This window comes from Sciurus vulgaris, assembly GCF_902686455.1.
Source record: "Sciurus vulgaris genome assembly, chromosome: 8".
Classification (NCBI taxonomy): domain Eukaryota; kingdom Metazoa; phylum Chordata; class Mammalia; order Rodentia; family Sciuridae; genus Sciurus; species Sciurus vulgaris.
In genome coordinates this window covers 147,099,978-147,119,376 of record NC_136468.1, presented here as the reverse complement: position 1 = coordinate 147,119,376, position 19,399 = coordinate 147,099,978, and the positions used below count along the sequence as shown (strand labels likewise).

Sequence of the window (19,399 nt, the reverse complement as noted above, 5' to 3'; positions counted from 1 at the left end):
CAATAGTGACTATAGTTAATAACAATGTATTGTAGATTTCCAAATTGCTAACCAGATTTTTTTGCTTGTGATGCTGGGGATTTGAATCCAGAGGTGCTCTAAATACTAAGTTACACTCTAGCCTTTTTTGTATTTCATTTTGAGACAGGGTCTCCTTAAGTTGCTCCAGTGGCCTTGAACTTGAGAATCCCCTACCTCGGTCTCCTGAGCAGCTGGGATAACGGTATACACTGCCATACCTAGCAAAGAATAGATTTTAAATGTTCTCATAACCCCCCCAAAATGGTAAGTATGTGAGGTGACAGGAATATTAATTTGCTTGATTTAACTACTGCAAAACATAAACATATATCAAAACATCACACTGTACTCTATAAGTATGTATAATGATTATTGGTCAATTGAAAGAATTTTATATAAATTATCTTAATTCTCACAAAAACCTAAGAAGTAAAAGCATTCACACCTCATCGAACTCTACGGGTGTAAGTGCTAACACTTTTATAAACAAAACATCAAAGACTCAAGAAAGGTCCAGTAATGGATGTAAACTTATGCAAACCAAAAGCAATGCAGCTGGGGTTTTTTCAGTTTTGTTTTGTTTTTAAGAGGGCTTAGCTACCTTCCCAGGCTGGCCTCTAACTCCTGCCTCAGCAGCCTGAATCACTGGAATTACAAGCATGTTCACCATATTCAGCTTATGGCTGGGTTGTTTTTTTTAAGTAGTCAATGGATCTTTATTTACTTATTTATATGAGTGCTGAAAATCGAATCCAGTGCCTTACACACACTAGGAAAGCACTCTACCACTGAGCCACAACCCCTTGCCCTTAAAGCTGGTTTTTAAAAGGCAATCACACAACTGTGTTTTATGTACAGTCTTTTAAGTCTATAAAAGATTCTTTAGTGTCTAGAGTTAGGAACACCTGCTAAGGTAGGAGGAGAATCACAGTTGGAGGCCAGTCTGGGCAACTTGGTAAAACCCTGTCTCAAAACAAAAAATAAAATGGGCTAGGGTAGAGTTCAGTGGCAGAGCACCCATGGGCTCAATCCCCAATACCACAAAAATAAAAGAGAAAAAAAAAAAAAAGAACTAAAATTTCAGATTCCTTTTCCTACGCACAGAAGACCAACTTTGACACATGTTCTCGGTTCTGAAAGCTAAAGACAATAACAAAGAGTGGTCTCTCTACTTGCCTCGTTTCTTTCATGGGTTCTCTGACTTTAGCTCTGTTCACTATTTTTAAAAAATTTAGTTATGAAATCTCTCAGATATTCAAAAAAATAACAACAAATGCTCATATACTCATCATCCTTAAGAAATAAGACATATTCCTAAAGCTGGGGTTGTAGCTCAGTGGTACAACGCATGCCTAGCACGTGTGAGGCACTAGGTTCGATCCTCGACACCACATAAAAATAAACAAATAAATAAGTTATAAAATTAAAAAAAAGAAATGACATATTCCCAACATAGTTAAGACCCCTCTTCTTAAATATATCACCCTCTTTTCTCCAACCAGAAGTACCAATTATTTTGGTTTTACACCTGCTACTCATTTCTCTATCCCTTCATTCATATACCTCTCTAAACAATAAACAGAAGTATTCAAAATGTTTTAAAACCTTACGTTTCACTTGTTTTTATTTTATGAGACAGGGTCTTGCTAAGTTGCTGAGTCTAGCCTTGAACTTGCAATCCTCCTGCCTCAGGCTCCCAAATTGCTGGGATTACAGATGTGCAGCACCATGCCTGAAAATTTTGTATTTTTAAAACAAACACATAGTTGCTCAGTACCCACATGAGAAATACTAATTCCCCCCACCCCATACCGTAGATTTAATCCAGGGGCACTTAACTAAGTCACATCCTCAGTCCTTTTTATATTTTGAGACAGGGTCTCACTAAGTTGCTTAGGGCCTCGATAAATTGCCAAGGCTGGCTTTGATCTTGTGGTCCTCCTGCCTTAGCCTCCTGAGTTGCTGGGATTATAGGCATGTACCACCATGCCCAGCTTAAATATTAATCAACTACAATCGGGTGATCTCCTCCATTCCTTCTTTTTTTTATTTGTTCTTTTTAGTCACACGTGATAGTGGAGTGTATTTTGACATATCACATATACATGGAGTATAACTCCCCATTCTTGTGGTTGTACATGATGTGGAGTTACACTGGTTGTGTACTCATATATGAACACAGGAAAGTTATATCTGATTCATTCTACTGTCTTTCCTATGCCCATCCCCCTTCCCCTCCCTTCAATTCCCTTGTCCAATGAACTTCTATTCTTCCCTCCCCACCACCCTATTATGCGTTAGTATCCATGTATCAGAGAGAACACTTGGCCTTTGGTTTTTTTGAGATGGGCTTATTTCATTTAGTGTGATAGTCCCAGTTCCACCCATTTATTGGCAAATGCCATAATTTCATTCTTCTTTATGGCTGAATAATATTCCATTGTGTATATGTACCACTCCTCCATTCCTTCTTAAGAAACAAAATTTTCAAGGAATTCAGCCACTTCCTCATTGCCAAATCCACCAGTCATCTTTCAGTGTTGATACTCAGGTCTTCTCTGTAGTATCTGCAATAGCTTATCACTCCCCACTAAGCTGAAAATTTTCCCCTTTGGCTTCTATAATTGTACATTCTTGCAGTTTCCCTCCTTTATTGAGTCCCAAATGAAAAGTCAGTCCTTTTTCCTCTACCTCCACATGTCAAAATCTCATTCTTGATCTTTTTACTCCACATGTTCTCAAGATTGCTGAGCTACTCTGGTGTTCCCTGCCTCCAGTCAGTCCAGGTCACTACCAGTTTCCTACTGGACAGCCCTATCTACCAGATCCCTTACATTCAATGTTTACAGAGCAGAACTCTTATCTTGTACCCATGACCTGCTCTCCCACGTGCAGTTCTCATTTTAGATAATGGCACCACCATGCAATAATGTGTTCTCTGAGCCAGAGTCCTACTAGTGAAACTTGAGTCCTCTGTCCCTCCTGACCCGTGATCACTACATCATGCTGATTCTGCCGCCTCTCTTAGTCACTTGTCTCTACCTCTCCTTTCCCCTCACTCTTTCTCCCTCTGTCTCATACGTCTCAAATCATGGGACTGGTTCAGCTCTCTCATGGGAAGTTCCTTAGTTTCCCAATTGATACTTGAGCTGTTTGGTTTACTCTTTTCCAAATCATTATCCCTGTTAACCAAATGTTAACCTGTTAAACAGAGACGCTCTTCTGTTTAACATGCCCAGGAGCTCCTCATCACCCAGTCCCTCCAGCTCTGGCCCATGTTTATGCATCACCACCTCCTTTTGTTCCCTTCTTGGGTGACCTACACTCCAGTTCTGATCCCCAGGTGTTCCTGGAAGCAGCCTAAGCCTCACTTTCTGCCTTCATGCCATTCTTACCACTATAATCCCTTCCCCTCCCTGGATAATCTGACATCCATGACATGGTTTCTTTCTCACCCATTATGGGTCACTCTTCCTGGTGACTCCTACTCTACCAGTCATGCCTTTAGTACAGGCCTGATGATATGGAACTCCAACACCTTACATGCCTATGTCTCCAAAGCTTCTAGAGTACCAGGAAAGGCCCTTTCAATGAAGGAACGAATACAGGCACAATTACCTCCACATCTAGTCCAAACTGGATAGCAAAACTCTCAGCTTCAGCAAATCTGTGTTTGTGAAGTAAACGACTCAACCTGGTATGTTGAAAAAGAAATTTCATTCAGAGTTTATTAATGAAGGAATTTAAGCTTCTTGTTAAAGGGTAGAGCTTAAAAGAAAAGAAGTTACCTGTTTTCTGGTAGAGCTTCTGTGAGATACCTGAGCACTAAAAGAGAGGTGGAGTCCTCAGACAGTCTGAAAAAAGATCATGCTGTAAGCACCCTGCTTATTTAGGGTTAATGAGCAAATTTTAACTTACTTGTTACTTAACAACTTATTGAATAAAACAAAACATGACCTACTTTGGATCATTTTTGTCAATTCCTTCCAGAAGATATATGGTGTCCTACAAAAACAAAAACTTGATTAAAATTCAAAGATAGAAATGCATTTTATCATCGCTAGAATAACAACTGGTTAAGAATCATCCAATTTCCCATAGTCTCAAAATAATACCATGCACATTACTTATGAATTATAAATGGGAAAATGTATCCTTACAAATGGAAAAATCTGGCAGAAATGTCTTAGTTGAGAAATCAAATTTAACAAAACAGATACAGAACGAGTGGGAATGAGGCACTTACTGTAATGTGGGTAGGACCCAGAATTTCCTAGTAGTACTTGTGTTAAAAGAGCTCAGCATGATCTAACCATGATGAAACAATCAGAAAAATCCACACAGAGGGTCATTCGACAAAAGCAGATGCTGGGACTCTTCAAAAATGGAAATATTCTAAATGGGACAACCCATGACCATGACAACTAAATTCAATAAATGATCCTTGATTAGATCTTGGATTTAAAAAATAATAATGGCTTTAAAGTAATCGACACAATTGGTTAATCTGGATTTGGAAGGTATATTTTATAACAGTATTGGATCAATGTTAAGTTTTCAGATTTTAGTAACTATACTGTAGGAGAATGACCTTATTCTTACTTACTTATTTAATTTTTTGGGGGGGTTCTGGGGATTGAACACAGGGGTGATTCATCAATAAGCAATATCCATTGCTCCTTTTATTTTTTATTTTGAGAGAGGGTCTCGCTAAGTTGTTTAGGGCCTGGCTAAGTTGTTGAGGTTGGCCTTGAACCTGCAATCCTCCTACCATAGCATTTGTAGTTGCAGAAATCAGACATGTACCACCGTGCCCAGCAGAATGACCTTATTCTTAAAACATACTTGCCAAAGCATTTAGATGTGAGAAGACAGAAAGTCCATAAGTAATTTCTAAATTATCTAGAAAAATATTGTGTGTATGCGTGCATATAAAAAGAAACAGAACAAGAAGGGTGAGGTGGTACATGCCTATATTTGGGTATGCTCTAGGTATCTGGAATGCTGAGGCAGGAGGTTTGCCAAGTTCCAGATCAGTCTGAGCAACTTAAAGACACCCTGTCACAAAATAAAAAAATTAAAAGGGCTAGGGATGTAGGGAAGTGATAAAGTGTTTGCCTAGCATACCTGAGGCCCAGGGTTTGATCTGTATCATTTAAAAAAAAGAAAGAGTGAGAAATGAAACAAATATGGTAAAACGTTTTTTTCAAGATTACAATTTAAAAAAATACATCACTGTTATGAGGCGCAACTTAAGAACAGACCGATCACCACTGAGAAGTCCAAATTTGAGAGTCTTTATTAAGCTGGCCAGCTGACTGTCGCACACAATGCCCCAAAAAATGGCTATTGGGAGAACAGCCCCGACCACAGGGTTGTAGGGGTTCTTATACCAAAAATCACATCAATCATGTCTGTTGCTATGATTCAAAATTACAAACTAACATCATGAGATCATTGACAGAGGGGGAAGTGGGTTAAACTGACCCTTACCTAGGTACAAACTAAAGAATGGTTGCTAACATCCACACAATTACCGTTTACATGGTACATTGGTTAAGAGCAATAGAGATCAAAGGAGAGCAACTTTTACTACATAGGAGTTGCCATTGTATATTATTAAACATGTCACGCTAAGTAACTGATGATGGGTACAGAGGCGGGGTGTTCCCATGGGAGAAACTTATTTTTTTTCATAACATGGAGTCTCAGAGCAAAATGGAGTCTGTTCAGTTATTTCCCTTAGAGTCTGGCCTATAACATTCTCATGGAGTCAGATCTGTCAGCCCATCACAATCACACCATATAATTATGTACAATTACGTTAATCAAAATATTTAATGTCTTTTTTAGTTATAGATGGACATGATACCTTTACTTATTTATTTATTTTTATGTGGTGCTCAGACTTGAACCTAGTGCCTCACACATGACAGGCAAGTGCTCTACCACTAAGCCACAACCCCAGTCCTAATCAAAACATTTTAAGTAATATTTAAGGAAATGGAAATGCTAACTACCTTGATTTGATTGTCACATGCTTTAGACATGTATTGAATCATCATACTGCAACCCATGAATTTGTACAATTAAAAAATAAAAACACCAGTCCCTCCTAAAATTATCATCTTTGTTACCGATAAAGAAACAATAATATTGAATAAGCAGATGACTGATGTTTTATTTGATTAATATTATTTTCTTTCTCTTCTTTCTTTTCTTTTTTTTAATATGAAGACAAATCTTGGTCAAGAAAGTATATCTGAGGAGCTGTGTTAACAATAAATAGTTACAGACTTGAGATCTATTCAGGTATTCCACTAGGATTCAGATTTTGAGGTTAGTTACTCTTAAGTTTTTAAAAAATTAGTAAAAAGTAGTTTAAAATATGTACAAACTTACTGTGCTAATTCCTGTTTGAACCAGAGAAGAAATACTAGACACTTCCAAAGAATATAATATTTCCATTGTAGGTAATGAATAAACCATAAGGTTTCTCATCTAAGAGAAATAGAAAAGTAACTAATTGAGTGGGTCATTATAAACCTACATGCACAAAAGAGCATCTGACAATCTAGATCAAGCACTCCACACCTGGTATAAAGCTAAATGCAAAAAATTCCTTCACAAGTAAACTAGTTATTGTATTATTTAAATGTTACACATAAAATTATGTTTTATTCCATCTTTCACATCTGTGGAATAAAAATCCATATACCTAAATCTATTCCACAACTTGTATTTAAGGTGAATGTGATCCTTTGGCATCAGAACTTTGTAAGATTCACTCTAATAAACACTTAGGGACTATCTGATTTCTAAAAAACTATTTTTAAAAAGTGGAGCTAAGATTTATATCACTTTTTTTTAAATGGAAAAAAGGAGTTCTGTAGGATTATTTCTGATTTTTGAAGTGTCTGTGTGTACTAAGAGATCACTAATACATTGTGATCATTGTTTAACATTTATTTTTGTATTTGTAAATGCTATTTCTAACACATAATACAGAGAAGCATGAAGTAAAAATTTCCAGTACCTTTTTATCAGTTGCAGTTGTGAGAGTTACTAATTTGAGATTTGTAATCCCTTGCCTAAAAGAGAGAAAAAAAGCTACATGTAAATCAAACATGCTTTGCTAATTGCTAGATGTGTTAAAGTGATACTCTTGAATAGAAGTTGTAAGGGATTTACAGAGAAGACATTGGATTCTATTTCTCCACATTTATAGCCTAACTGACAATCTGTTTCTAACACAATTACTTGGAGGTTCATATTGCCTATTTGTTTCCAATGGAAATACCAAAAAAGTTTGTCCTGCCTCTGTCAGACAAACCACAGTGTAGTTTAGAACACTGGTTTAAACAAAATCAGATAAGAAATCTGGTGCTAAGAGAAGGAAAATTACTAGCCAGTCATAACATACCAGGTGACTGATGAAGGAGAATCTGCTTCTGTAGTGAGGAGAAACTCCTCTATGTGAAGGGAGGGCCAGTTCCATATGGGAGTGAGAGTATAGACATCCCACAAACTCAGCACATTCTGAAAGAGAGATTATTCCACTCACGTCTTTAATTTTTTAAATTATTTTTTAGTTGTAGACAGACACATAACTTTATTTTACCTATTTGTTTTATGTGGTGCTGAGCATCAAACCCAGTGCCTCAAACATGCAAGGCGAGTGCTCCGCCACTGAGCCACAACCCCAGCCTTCACACCTTTCCTTTTATGTTTGTGCGGTGCTGGGGATTGAACCCAGGGCCGCGTGCATTCAAGGTAAGCACTCTACCAACTGAGCTATAGCTCCAGCCCCCTCACATGTCTTTTTAATGACTGATTATAAATTACACTTCAGGACATTTACACACACGCACGCACACACAATGTTGAAATTAAACATAGTATGAAAGACAGTAATCCACTCCAACTAAAGTCCTTGTCTTGGTAAGTTTGACAACATTTGTACTGGTTTCTTGTTGTGGTGGTGGTGGTGGTGCTGGGGATTGAACCCAGGAGTACTCTACAACTGAGTTACATCCCCAGCCCTTATTTATTTTTATTTCATTTAACTAATTTATTTATTTTATTGTACTAGAGATTGAACCCAAGGACATTCCACCAAAACCTTTTTAAAATTATTATTTTTTATTTTAAGACAGAATCTCATTAAGTGGCCCAGGCTGGCCTTGGACTTGTAATCTTCCTGCCTCAGTACCCTGAGTAGGTGGGATGTGGGGCATGTGCCACCACACCTAGCTAACCTTTTCTATTGTTTAGAGTATCAGGACTAAAGTACATAGTGTTTGTTTTGCATGCTTCAAGGTCCTGGGTTCAATCCCCAGCATTACAAAAAATGAACACACAAAAAACAGTATGAAATGCAAATACTTAAGTAGATACATAAGACACATACCTCGGTGTCAAGAATGAAAAGCAGATTGTCTATCAGTTGGAACTTCTTTGCACCTACAAAAGAAAAAGCAAGATGTCTAAGAATTTATTTCAGTGTTACAAAGAGTCATATTAAAATTGGAAACTAACACACTCAGGATAGCAAAAGCTCCCAAAAGGAAGGGTAACAACGGCAACATGTCAAGAATGGTCACATAGGGCTGGGGAGATAGCTCAGTCGGTAGAGTGCTTGCCTTGCAAGCACAAAGCCCTGGGTTCGATCCCCAGCACAGCAAAAAAAAAAAAAGAAAGAAAAGAACGGTCATGTGTGGACAAATCAGCAAACTAATCTGGCTTGCTTCAAAGAGTGGTATGTTCAAAGGCCCATTGACCAGCCTAAGAATAACAAGAAAACTAGAACTCACTGATAACTGCCAGAAATACTTTCCTTGATTAATTTTACCTTTAATAATTTCTGCATCAATATGATTCTTAACTGTCATTCCTTTCTTGGAAGAATCTGGTTCCCATTTTGAGAATGCACAATTACCGATTCCCTAGAAAAGCAAAAATAGTACATCAATTGCAAATTTGGTCCTAAGACCTGAACCTTCCTCAAAATAGAAACATGCAAATTGTGTACATTACTAATTTCAAAATATATTTACAGATTTAAAGTCCAATCAGTTTTTGCCTCCCAGTTCCTCTCAGTTTTAGGAGAGAATAGAAAAAAGTGAGTTATTAATATTGTTTATCACATGAATATTTAATAAGGAGTAAGTACATTCAGGCATTTCACCCTAAAGACAGAGTGAACTTTCTAACACTTTTCCAGCATTACAATGTAAATACTGTCTTTGCTAAATATTTTTATTAAAATAACCACTAGTGGTCGAGTGCAATGACAGAAGCCTGTCACTGCAGTGACTCAGGAGGCTGATGCAGAAGGATCAAAAGTTCAAGACCAGCCTCAGCAACTTAGCGAGACTTGTCTCAAAAATAAAAATAAGGGCTGGGGATATAGCTCAGTGGTAAGGACCCCCTGCCATAAATAAATAAAATAATTATAAATATTTTTGGAAAATTTTTATAAATATTAAATTATTTAGAAACTGTGCACTATATACATGCACTATATATGCGTGATATGAAAATACAACTAATTTCTTTTTTTTTTTTTTTAGCAGTTGTATGTCATTTTTATTGCTATGTCATATTCTGTTGTAGAAGATGAGCATATATACCCAGTTTCATGCATTATATATTTAAGAAGAATTACCAATAATTGCTTCCAGTTACCAATAAATACTGCCAAATATCTTTCCAAGTGGTTACATCTCTACCAGCTGATAGGAGACTTCCTTTTGTTCTATGTTGTTGACAATACTTGATATCGTTTTTTCCTTCATTTTAGTTCTTGCTAAATGATAGCATCTGCTAGATGGTGGTAGTGTCAAATTATGTTTTTTGCTTTTTTTTTTTGTATTTCCTTGATAACTTATGAGGTCAATATGTTTTTTTTTTTTTAGAAGCTATTTTTTTTTTTTTATTGTAAACAAATGGGATACATGTTGTTTCTCTGATTGTACATGGCGTAAAGGCATACCATTTGTGTAATCATAAATTTACATAGAGCAATGTTGTTTGATTCATTCTGTTATTTTTTTCCCTTCCCCCCACCCCTCCCACCCCTCTTTACCCTCTATACAGTAGTTCCTTCCTCCATACTTGCCCCCCTCCCTAACCCTAACTCTAACCCTTCCCTCCCCCCCCATTATGTGTCAACCTCCACTTATTAGCGATATCATTCGTCCTTTGGCTTTTTGAGATTGGCTTATCTCACTTAGCATGATATTCTCCAATTTCATCCATTTGCCTGCAAATGTCATAATTTTATCATTCTTTATGGCTGAGTAATATTCCATAGTATATATATACCACAGTTTCTTTATCCACTCATCAATTGAAGGGCATCTAGGTTGGTTCCACAGTCTGGCTATTGTGAATTGAGCAGCACAACTAATTGCTTTTTTAAAAAAATTAATCTGTATTTTATTTATTTGTCTTTAAGTGGTACCAAGGATTGAACCCAGGACCTCACCCATGCTAGTCAAGCGCTTTACCACTGAGCCTACAACCCCAGCCCCAACTGCTTCTTAATGTATGACATAAACGGGGCAATAAAAAGGTTGCTGTAAATGCTGTAATTGTAATGAATGTCTGCCTACTCCTTGAATTAGCTGCTTTTTCACCCAAATTCTGAGAAATTATAACCAGATATTAGAAGTAACATATAAATAATGAATTGTTACTTTCCATACAAAACATAAGACAACAGACTGGCTGGGGGTGTAGCTCAGTGGTAGAGCACTGGCCTCGCATGTGTCCTAGGTTCAATCCCCAGTAGAGAAAAAAAAAGAAAACAACTACAAAACATGAGATATGACACAGTAATATCATCTTTTGAGCTGTCTTCCAACCACCCTCAGAAAGGGAACTGTGCTCCTCTATGTACTTTTTTGTCCAGTTTCCCACTTTACTAATGAAAGGTATTTGCCAGGAGGTTGGCTACACAAGATGAAGAATAAGGTAGGATCACTTCAAGATAAGAACTAGGAATTCAGATTCTCTTGGACCACTAATACAGAGGTTCTTAAAAGGCTTATTTCAAGATTCCAGGGAATTGTGAACTAGGATGGGAAAAAATTTACATCTTTATTTTCTCAAATCGCCATTTGAAATGTAGTATTTCTTTCACTTATACATGTAGGCAAAAAACAAAATAAAATGGATCCATAAAACCTTTACTTTGTTACCAATAGTAAATACACATTCCAATAGCCTATGGCCACCATAATCTTAAAGTATCCACATGCAAACAGTATTTCAGATAACTGCATTAATATGATTATTTTTAAATCTATGATTTCAATTTCGCAAAACAAAGTCACGGGTACTGCTGTAACTGGAATTTTTTGGTTTTGTTTTTTGTTGTTTCTGCCTATATTCAGAATTCAAAGAAATGCTAAAATTTCAGGGACAGACTAGTGAAAATAAAGATGCACTATTTTTCCAAGAGAGAAATTTAAGTTTATTGAGTTAATTTTACTAACTTAATTTTTAAAAATCCCTGTTTGTGACACATGTCACAAATTAACTTATAATTTAACTAAAAAGAGAACACTTCAGGCACCAGAAAACAAAATTTTATAAAAAGAATTACCCCAATTATCACAGGAGTTTCACTTGCTAAATCTCCAGTCACAAGATTGAGACAACCAAGAGCATGATAATTTTCAGTAGAAATAAAACTGGATTTGATTTGTCCTTGTAACTGAAAAAAAAAAAAAAGAAAGAAAAGTTAGTATGTTACATGTACTTTTTTCTTTATGTTCCACAAAAATCAATTTAAATCAATCAGATATAAATGTGTTTTTAACAGAAATGATCTTAAAATGTCACATCAAGCTAGGTATGCTTGCACACACGTGCAATTCAAGCTACTTGGAAGGCTGAGACAAGAGGATTGCAAATTTGAGGCCAACACTAGCAAAAGAGATCCTAGCTCGAAATAAAAAATAAAAAGGGCTAGGGAAGTAACTCAGTGATAAAGTGCCTGGGTTCAATCTCCAGTATGGAGCGTAAAGGTGGCAGTCACATCAATTCCTAAAACAGCAATCAATAGTCCAATCATACACAGAAGTGCTGGCTGCATTCACATTGAACGTGAGTTTAAAGAGGACAATGTGGCTCTGTATTCTTACCTCTTTGGCTGTATCCAGATCTGCATTCTCAATTGCTGCATTAAAAAAGAAAGCAGGCTAAACTTGTATCAATCTGTAGAATAATTCAAGTAACCCCTTTTGTGTCAAAAGTCATAAGTCAGCGCTAACTTTTCAGTATTACCCTTGATCGGTGATATGAATTGTGAGAACGCAGTGTATTTAGGGTACCAGCCACACCGACTGAACGTTCTCATGGTGCCTCTCTGCCCCACCCACCTCCTTCCCATGTTTCTTCCTACCAAGGTCTCCCTGCTCCAGTGTGACGTCTTGATCACTTCTCACTCTCCTTTGGAATAGCTCTTTTACTTATCTAGCTCCTTCACTAAACCTCAGAACTATGGATCTTAAGCCTTGTGATACATGCAAGACCTAACTAACACAGGCCTAGCACATAGGAAAAGTTTTAAAATATTTGTTGAATACATGCTCTGAACCAATTCCTCAGTCTTCCATTGCTTAAAGGGACTACGTCCATACCAATCACTGAATACGTTATAGATTACTGCTCTACCCTACTAACACTTACAAAGTCATTTCCATCTCTAGGTTCTTTCATTTCAACAAAAAGCATTTATTTTTGTGCTAGTGTATATCTTTTCTCCCCAGCTAAGCTGTAAACTTCTTGAAGGTTATAATCAAATTATATTTCTTCAGATTCTATGGCAGCTATAACAGAGGAAAGTTTAAGTGTACTCTGAATATTTCAAAGTATACCTAATATAAATGAAATTAAAATAAAACATTCTTAAAGAGAATATTTGAAAATTTACCTGGAAAACTAATAAATATTGCTGCAAATTAATAAGAAAATAATGTATCACATACCTTGCTGAATTTTTACAAGCTGAAGGTTTGTAACATAAAAAAATCCACTGTTTGTAAGAAGCAACATATAATAGGTACCTATTAAAACAAAATCAAAATCAGTTTCTCTAAAGTCATATGGATACAAAATTTAAACCAATCTCTGGAACTAATTTAAAAATGTCAATTTACTCATTTAAATTTTAATCAAATAATACAGTAGTAACATTACAGATAAAGCTTATTTGCAAAAATTGGTAAGTTATTCATAAAAAATGTTAAATTTCTTTGAATCTTCTATTTGAAAACTAAACATCGGGTTCCAGAAAAGTCAGATAAACCAGAATAAATTATACTCCAGTTAACCTTTATTGAAATCAAACTATAACATGCTGAAACCCACAAAAACATTTTTTAAAAAGTCTCCTTATAAAAATGAGTAGAAAACATTATTTTTAGGAAAAGCATATATTTAATCCTCTGGAAGGTGCTAAGAAAAAAAAATTGCTTCTTATTAACTGCATCAAAAGAAAACTTAATGCAGCATAGGTAGCATACAATGAATTTAAACTATTTGTTAAACATGAGTGTGAATTTTTTATTGGATATTCAACAAAAGCCATGCAAAATAAATTCAAGAACACTTACCTTCATTTGAACCATCTTTCTCAATAACAAGATTCTGATAAGTACGTCGATGTTCATCATTAGCTTTCTCAACAAAAGCCTAATTACAAATGAATTTCAATAATAAGATTAAAGCCAGAAAAGTGAAATGAGGGATTATATTCTCTAAGCCCTGGAGTATCAATAATCATTACTAATAATTCTGCCTATGCTCCAGACACATCAGTTTTAAAATGGAAAACTACTTTGAACAAGCATAATAAAAAAATTCAAGCTTAATTTTTCAATTCAGTATTTACTTTGTTTCTGAAGTGAGACTCTTAAATTTAATGTAAAAATTTTTTTTTCATTTAAAACACAAGTTAATGGTGGGCTAGAGCTTTAGCTATCTAAAAGATTACTTAAACTTTAGGCGATCTTACATTAGTGAGCAATGTTTGCTCTGATGTCACATGAATAAGATGTACGTTGCCGCTTCTCTCCCCAACCAAAAGAAACGCTCCTCCTTGACACAGGCCAACTACATCCACTTCAGTATCTGCAAATTTTCAAATCAAAGTTTTATTATAAACTGCCTTGAAAAATGCTTATTGTCAATATGAAAAAGAATTACAAGTTTTGTCACTAGAAAGTCAATGATTTAGGCTGTTTCTAATTCAAAAAAGTTGTGATGAAAGTAAAACAAGAAAACACTGCTAACTTTTATTTGGTCAACAAATATTTATGGAGCACTTATTATGTGCTCAGCATTGTTCTGAGTCTTTTGTGTATATCTGAGAATAACAAGTTCCCACCATCAAGGAGTTCAAATTCAGTACTAATGGAGCACTTATTTTGTGCTAAGCACTTCTTAGGAGCACAAATTCGGTACACTCATACATTGCTGGAAGGACTACAGATTGGTGCAACCACTTTGGAAAGCAGTACAGAGATTCCTCAGAAAACTTGGAATGGAATCACTATTTGACCCATCTATCCCCTCCTTGGTTTATACCAAAAGGACTTAAAATCAGCACACTACAGTGACACAGAAACATCAATGTTTATAACAGCTCAATTCACAATGGCTAAATTATGGAACCAACCTAGATGCCCTTCAACAGATGAACGGATAAATAAAATGTGATACATATACACCATGGAATATCACTCAACCTTAAAGAAGAATGAAATTATGGCATTAGCAGGTAAATGGATGGACCTAGAGAATATCATGCTAAGTGAAATAGGCCAATCCCAAAAAACCAAAGATCAAATATTTTCCCTGATAAATGGATGCTATTCCATATGGAAGTGGGTAGGGAAGAATGAAGGAACTTTAGATTATGCAGAGGGGAGGGAGGAGAGGTGTGAGTGGTGGTGATGGGAAGGATAGCACAATGAGACAGATATTATTACTCTGTATACATGATGATCACACTACTGGTGCGACTCAGCACCACATGCAGCCAGGGGGATGAGAATTTATGCTCCATTTGTGTACAATGTGTCAAAATGCATTCTACTGTCATGGATAACCAATTAGAATTAAAAAAAATTTTAAAAAAGGAGCTCAGGGGTGGGGGGAAGGGAAAAAATAACAGAATGAATCAAACAAAATTACCCTATGTAAATTTATGATTACACAAATGATATGCCTTTACGCCATGTACAAATAGAGAAACAACATGTATACCATTTGTTTACAATAAAAAAAAGAAACAAATTCTCACACAGAAATAGGTGAAAAAAAACAACATAATAAGCAAATTATAAGATTCATGAGAAGGAGATAAGTGTTCTGGAAAAAAGAAAAAGGAGAGCAGAGGAAGAAAAGAGCTTGGAAGAACTATGCATTTTGCATTATTAAACAAATCACTCAGGAAGATTTGAGGGAGGGAGGAAGTTAGCCAAAGGGATAAAGAGCTCCAGACAGTGGGCATGGCTGGGCAGGGGTCATCAGGTGGGGGCTTGCCTGTGTTTGTGCAACAGCAGGAAGACAAAGGTGACTGATAAGGGAACACAGGGGAAGAGTGAGAGATAAAAGCAACAGCTGTAACTGGCTTATTAACTAAAATGATTCAGCAGCAAATATCCTCACACAAAGGTATTAAAGGGTACACAGTCCACTAAATCGCTGGTGACATTGTGAATCTTGTGTTCTGATCAAGGTAGATAGGTTAAGATTCCATGAATATGGGTTTCTTGCCTCTATGCTACAATGAAGATTACATTCTCAAATACATGCCTTCTGATTCCCTTTTGGTTGTCTAAGTTCTTAAGCAAATACTCCAAGCATTACCTTTCTTGCAAAAATTTCTAACTTGAAAGAAAAAGCTTCAATAATATTTCACTAATTTCAACACAATCATTGATTTGTCCCTTAATTTATTCCTAAATTCATGTTTATAGGGGGATGCGGGTACATGCCTATAATCCCAGCTACTCAGGAAGCTAAGGCAGGAGGATCGCAAGTTCCAGGCTAGCCTCAGCAGGATAGAATACTAAAATATAAGAAGGGATGGGGAGGTAGCTCCGTGGTAGCTCTGTGTTCAATCCTCAGTACCATTCCCCTCAACACAAAAATAGCCCTCTTAAAAAGGCAGCCTATGAGAAATTGTAGCAAAGTGTATTTGACTTCCAATGTATTTCATTAGACTTACCAAATATAAGATGCAACTGAAGTGATCTATGAACACTGTCAAGCAGTATCACGGACTGGTCTGCTACAATTATAAACCCATCACTTAAGCTGCATGCTTGTATCTTTGGATTCAAAGAGATCTGCGGGAGGAGAAAGCATGGCCAAAATTAAACCATTTTCATACAAGTTTCATAATACTTGGCAATAGTATCCTCATGGCCCCAAAGACCCAACTTTGAAACTTAACCAAACAGTCCATCTGCCTACCTAACAAGTTGTTATGGTTTAGATATGAGGTGTCTCCTAAAAGTGCCTGTTAAAATGCAGGAATTTTCAGAAGTAAAATGACTGGATTATGAGAGCAGTAACTACTCTATACTAGCTTGAATGGAATGACTAGGTGGTAACTGGAGGCAGGGGGAGCACAGGAGAAGGTGAGTCAGTGGGGGTGTTCCCTGGAAGGGTGCATCTTCCCTGTGGCTCTTTCCCCACTCTCCCTCTATTTCCTGACCCCACCACGAGGAACTCAGTTTCCCTCTGCCATCCCTTCTACCAAGACGTGCTGTCTCACCTTGGGCCCAAGCAATGGAGTCAGCCATCTATGAACTGAGATATCTGATACTATGAGCCAAAATAAACTTTTCCTCCTCTAAGTTGTTCCTTTCGGGTGCAAAAGCTAACTAAAACATTAGTCACCAAGTTCTTCCTTGTATGGTGTATTTTAAACCCATTCAGGGTCCTAAGTAAGGAAATAGTCCTGGAGGGTTAAGGAAAAGTAAGGGATTCCCCCATATAAGTCCTCATTTTGTAAGAGTAGATCTTATACTGTAGGAGCCAGGCATTAACATAAATGAATAAATCAAGATAGGCATAAAGTTTCAGTTTCATGGCTAAGCTTGGGGGTTTGGGGGCAGGGCCTGGTCAAGGGTAAAATGGTAGCTATCTGCCTCTAGAGAAAAGAATCTACATAAAGCTGAATTTGCTGAACACCACCAGCCCTGGAAATTCCTGAAGAAATGCCAAACTGACTTGCCCACACCTTCCAACTTAACCAGAAGAGCTGATCTTTATGCGAAACATACTGATTTTTAAATACTGGCAGCTAAGTCAACATCTTAAAAACTCTATGCAAGCCAAATCTCAGTCTTAGTTTCAGCTTCTGTTGATTAGAGCTTCCCAGGAAAATCTATCTAGAAGGAATTGGACAGCTTCATGGTTGAGAAAGCTCAGTTGCTTACTAGCTGCATGCTTGTGAGCAAATGTGTCAACTGCCCCCCTGTAAAACAGGAGTAAAAATAACAATACCTACAATGCTCACTTGTAGGGAGGTTAAATGAATGATTCGTGTTAAGGGCTTACAGGAGTCTTGCACATAGCATATCTTAATAAATGCCAACTGCTCTTATTCGTTTCTGACAAGAGAAGACAATCACTTTATCCTATGCCAGTTTCAAGGGTCACTTTTTCCAGGAATGATTCTTGAAATTTCCACCATATTCAGATCCCTCTCCTATTCCTTCAACCAATGAAAAGTTACACCAAAGCATTGCAATGAAGTAACTGTGCTCTGTCTCTAGGGATCTGCCCACATCGTCCTCTCTGCTTGGATTATTCGTCCCTTCTTCCTGAGGCCCAAGTCAAGTGTAGTCAGGTCAAGAGCACTTTATGAGATGCTTCTTAAGCTGCCAGAACCACAATGAGGTCTCCATCACCTGAATTCCTACCCCATTTACCGTCAGTACTATTCACTCATCACTTAGCATACACTGATTTGGAACAGTTAAATATCTTTTTTTCACTTTATTTGTTTTGTTTAAAAAATTTTTTTTTTTACAGCTAAACATGTTCTATTCCTTGTGTTCTGTCCGCCTAACTTTAAGGTAAGTTCTTAAATAAAAGGATAACATGTCCAAGTGCCTAGCATAAGCTCAACACACACACATTCATTTTTCAATAGAAACCCTCAGAAGTCATGAGAGGCCTGGACCATTTCCAGTTGTTAAGCCTCCTGGTAATATCAAAAACTAATGAAATGCCATTTCTCACTACAGAATGTGCGGTCAAGCTTAAATTTTTGCCTTTAACAAATAAATAATTTAATGGCAAAAAATGCAATTTATTCATACTACTCATAAGATAATTAATATTATATATCATGTGATCCATGGTCAGCTAACAACAGAATAGTCCAACAAAAGGATGTAAGTTTAAAGCTGCATGAAGAATGACTTCTGGTGGGGTGTGGTGGTACCTACAGTCCCAGAGACTCAGGAGGTTCAGGGGGGAGGATTGTGAGTTTGAGGCCTGCCTAGACAATACAGCAAAACCCCATCTCAAAAAAAATATAATAGTAATAACTTTTGGTTTATTTTTGGGGTAGTGGGGAATGAACCAAAGGTCTTAGGCTGCTACGCAATTACATCTACCAATGAGTTATATTCCCCAGCCCAATTTGTTTTTTAAATCCTGTCAGTCAGTTTCGTTGCATACATTTAGAATCTCATTTGAAAAATGTCAAAGGCTACATTTTAGGCCCCTTATAAATAAGATCCCCAGAGGATGCCCTGTCTTCCATGCTCTAGGAGACATACTTTATCTCTATTAGTTGGTCTCTTCTTCCTTCCTTTTAATCCTTTTTCTTATTGAGAGGATTAAATAATAGCATTGATGTACTAAGGGAAGTAGAGGGACCATGGGTTCTACAACTGTGACAGGAGGTCAGTTGTACTTTATGAGAAATCTTTGTTCACCAATGTCACTGTATCATCAGAAACAAAGACTAGGCTAGGGGTGCAGCTCAGTGGTAGAGAGTTTACCTAGTATGTGTTAGGCTTAGGGTTCAATCCCAAACACCCACCTACCCCACCTCCACCCAAAAAAAGAAAACAAAAAAAGGAAAAAAAAAAGTATTGAAAAGAGAAATCTGAATTTAAAAAGAAAGTAACAGTAACAGGAAACTGGGTATGGTGGCACACACCTGTAATCTCAGCCATTCCAGAGGCTGAGGCAGGAAGATCACAAGTTCAAGGACCACGTCAAAAACTTAGATGCTATCTCAATACTTAACTAAATAAATAACAAGGACTAGGGATGTAGCTCAGGGATAAATGGCCTCTGGGTTCAATCCCTAAATTCCTAGTACCAAAAAAAT

The 19,399-nt window shown here is 36.8% G+C and overlaps 1 protein-coding gene across 6 annotated transcripts in view; it reads right to left on the bottom strand.

Annotated features, from left to right (window-relative positions):
• KNTC1 (kinetochore associated 1) overlaps positions 1-19,399 on the bottom strand; it is an 80,888-nt gene that overhangs the window by 58,485 nt on the left and 3,004 nt on the right. For all 6 annotated transcript variants that reach the window (XR_013765456.1, XM_079149477.1, XM_079149478.1 and 3 more), the window contains 14 exons: positions 16,268-16,388; positions 14,048-14,163; positions 13,647-13,725; positions 13,020-13,097; positions 12,174-12,208; positions 11,633-11,743; positions 8,873-8,966; positions 8,432-8,484; positions 7,445-7,560; positions 7,058-7,112; positions 6,424-6,522; positions 3,983-4,026; positions 3,810-3,875; positions 3,640-3,715 (listed from right to left, as the gene is read on the bottom strand). Coding sequence is in view for 5 of the 6 variants with exons in the window: in XM_079149477.1 (XP_079005603.1) it covers positions 3,640-3,715; positions 3,810-3,875; positions 3,983-4,026; positions 6,424-6,522; positions 7,058-7,112; positions 7,445-7,560; positions 8,432-8,484; positions 8,873-8,966; positions 11,633-11,743; positions 12,174-12,208; positions 13,020-13,097; positions 13,647-13,725; positions 14,048-14,163; positions 16,268-16,388 (1,143 nt within the window). In the remaining variant the exon portion in view is untranslated. The remainder of the gene's footprint in view (positions 1-3,639; positions 3,716-3,809; positions 3,876-3,982; positions 4,027-6,423; positions 6,523-7,057; positions 7,113-7,444; positions 7,561-8,431; positions 8,485-8,872; positions 8,967-11,632; positions 11,744-12,173; positions 12,209-13,019; positions 13,098-13,646; positions 13,726-14,047; positions 14,164-16,267; positions 16,389-19,399) is intronic.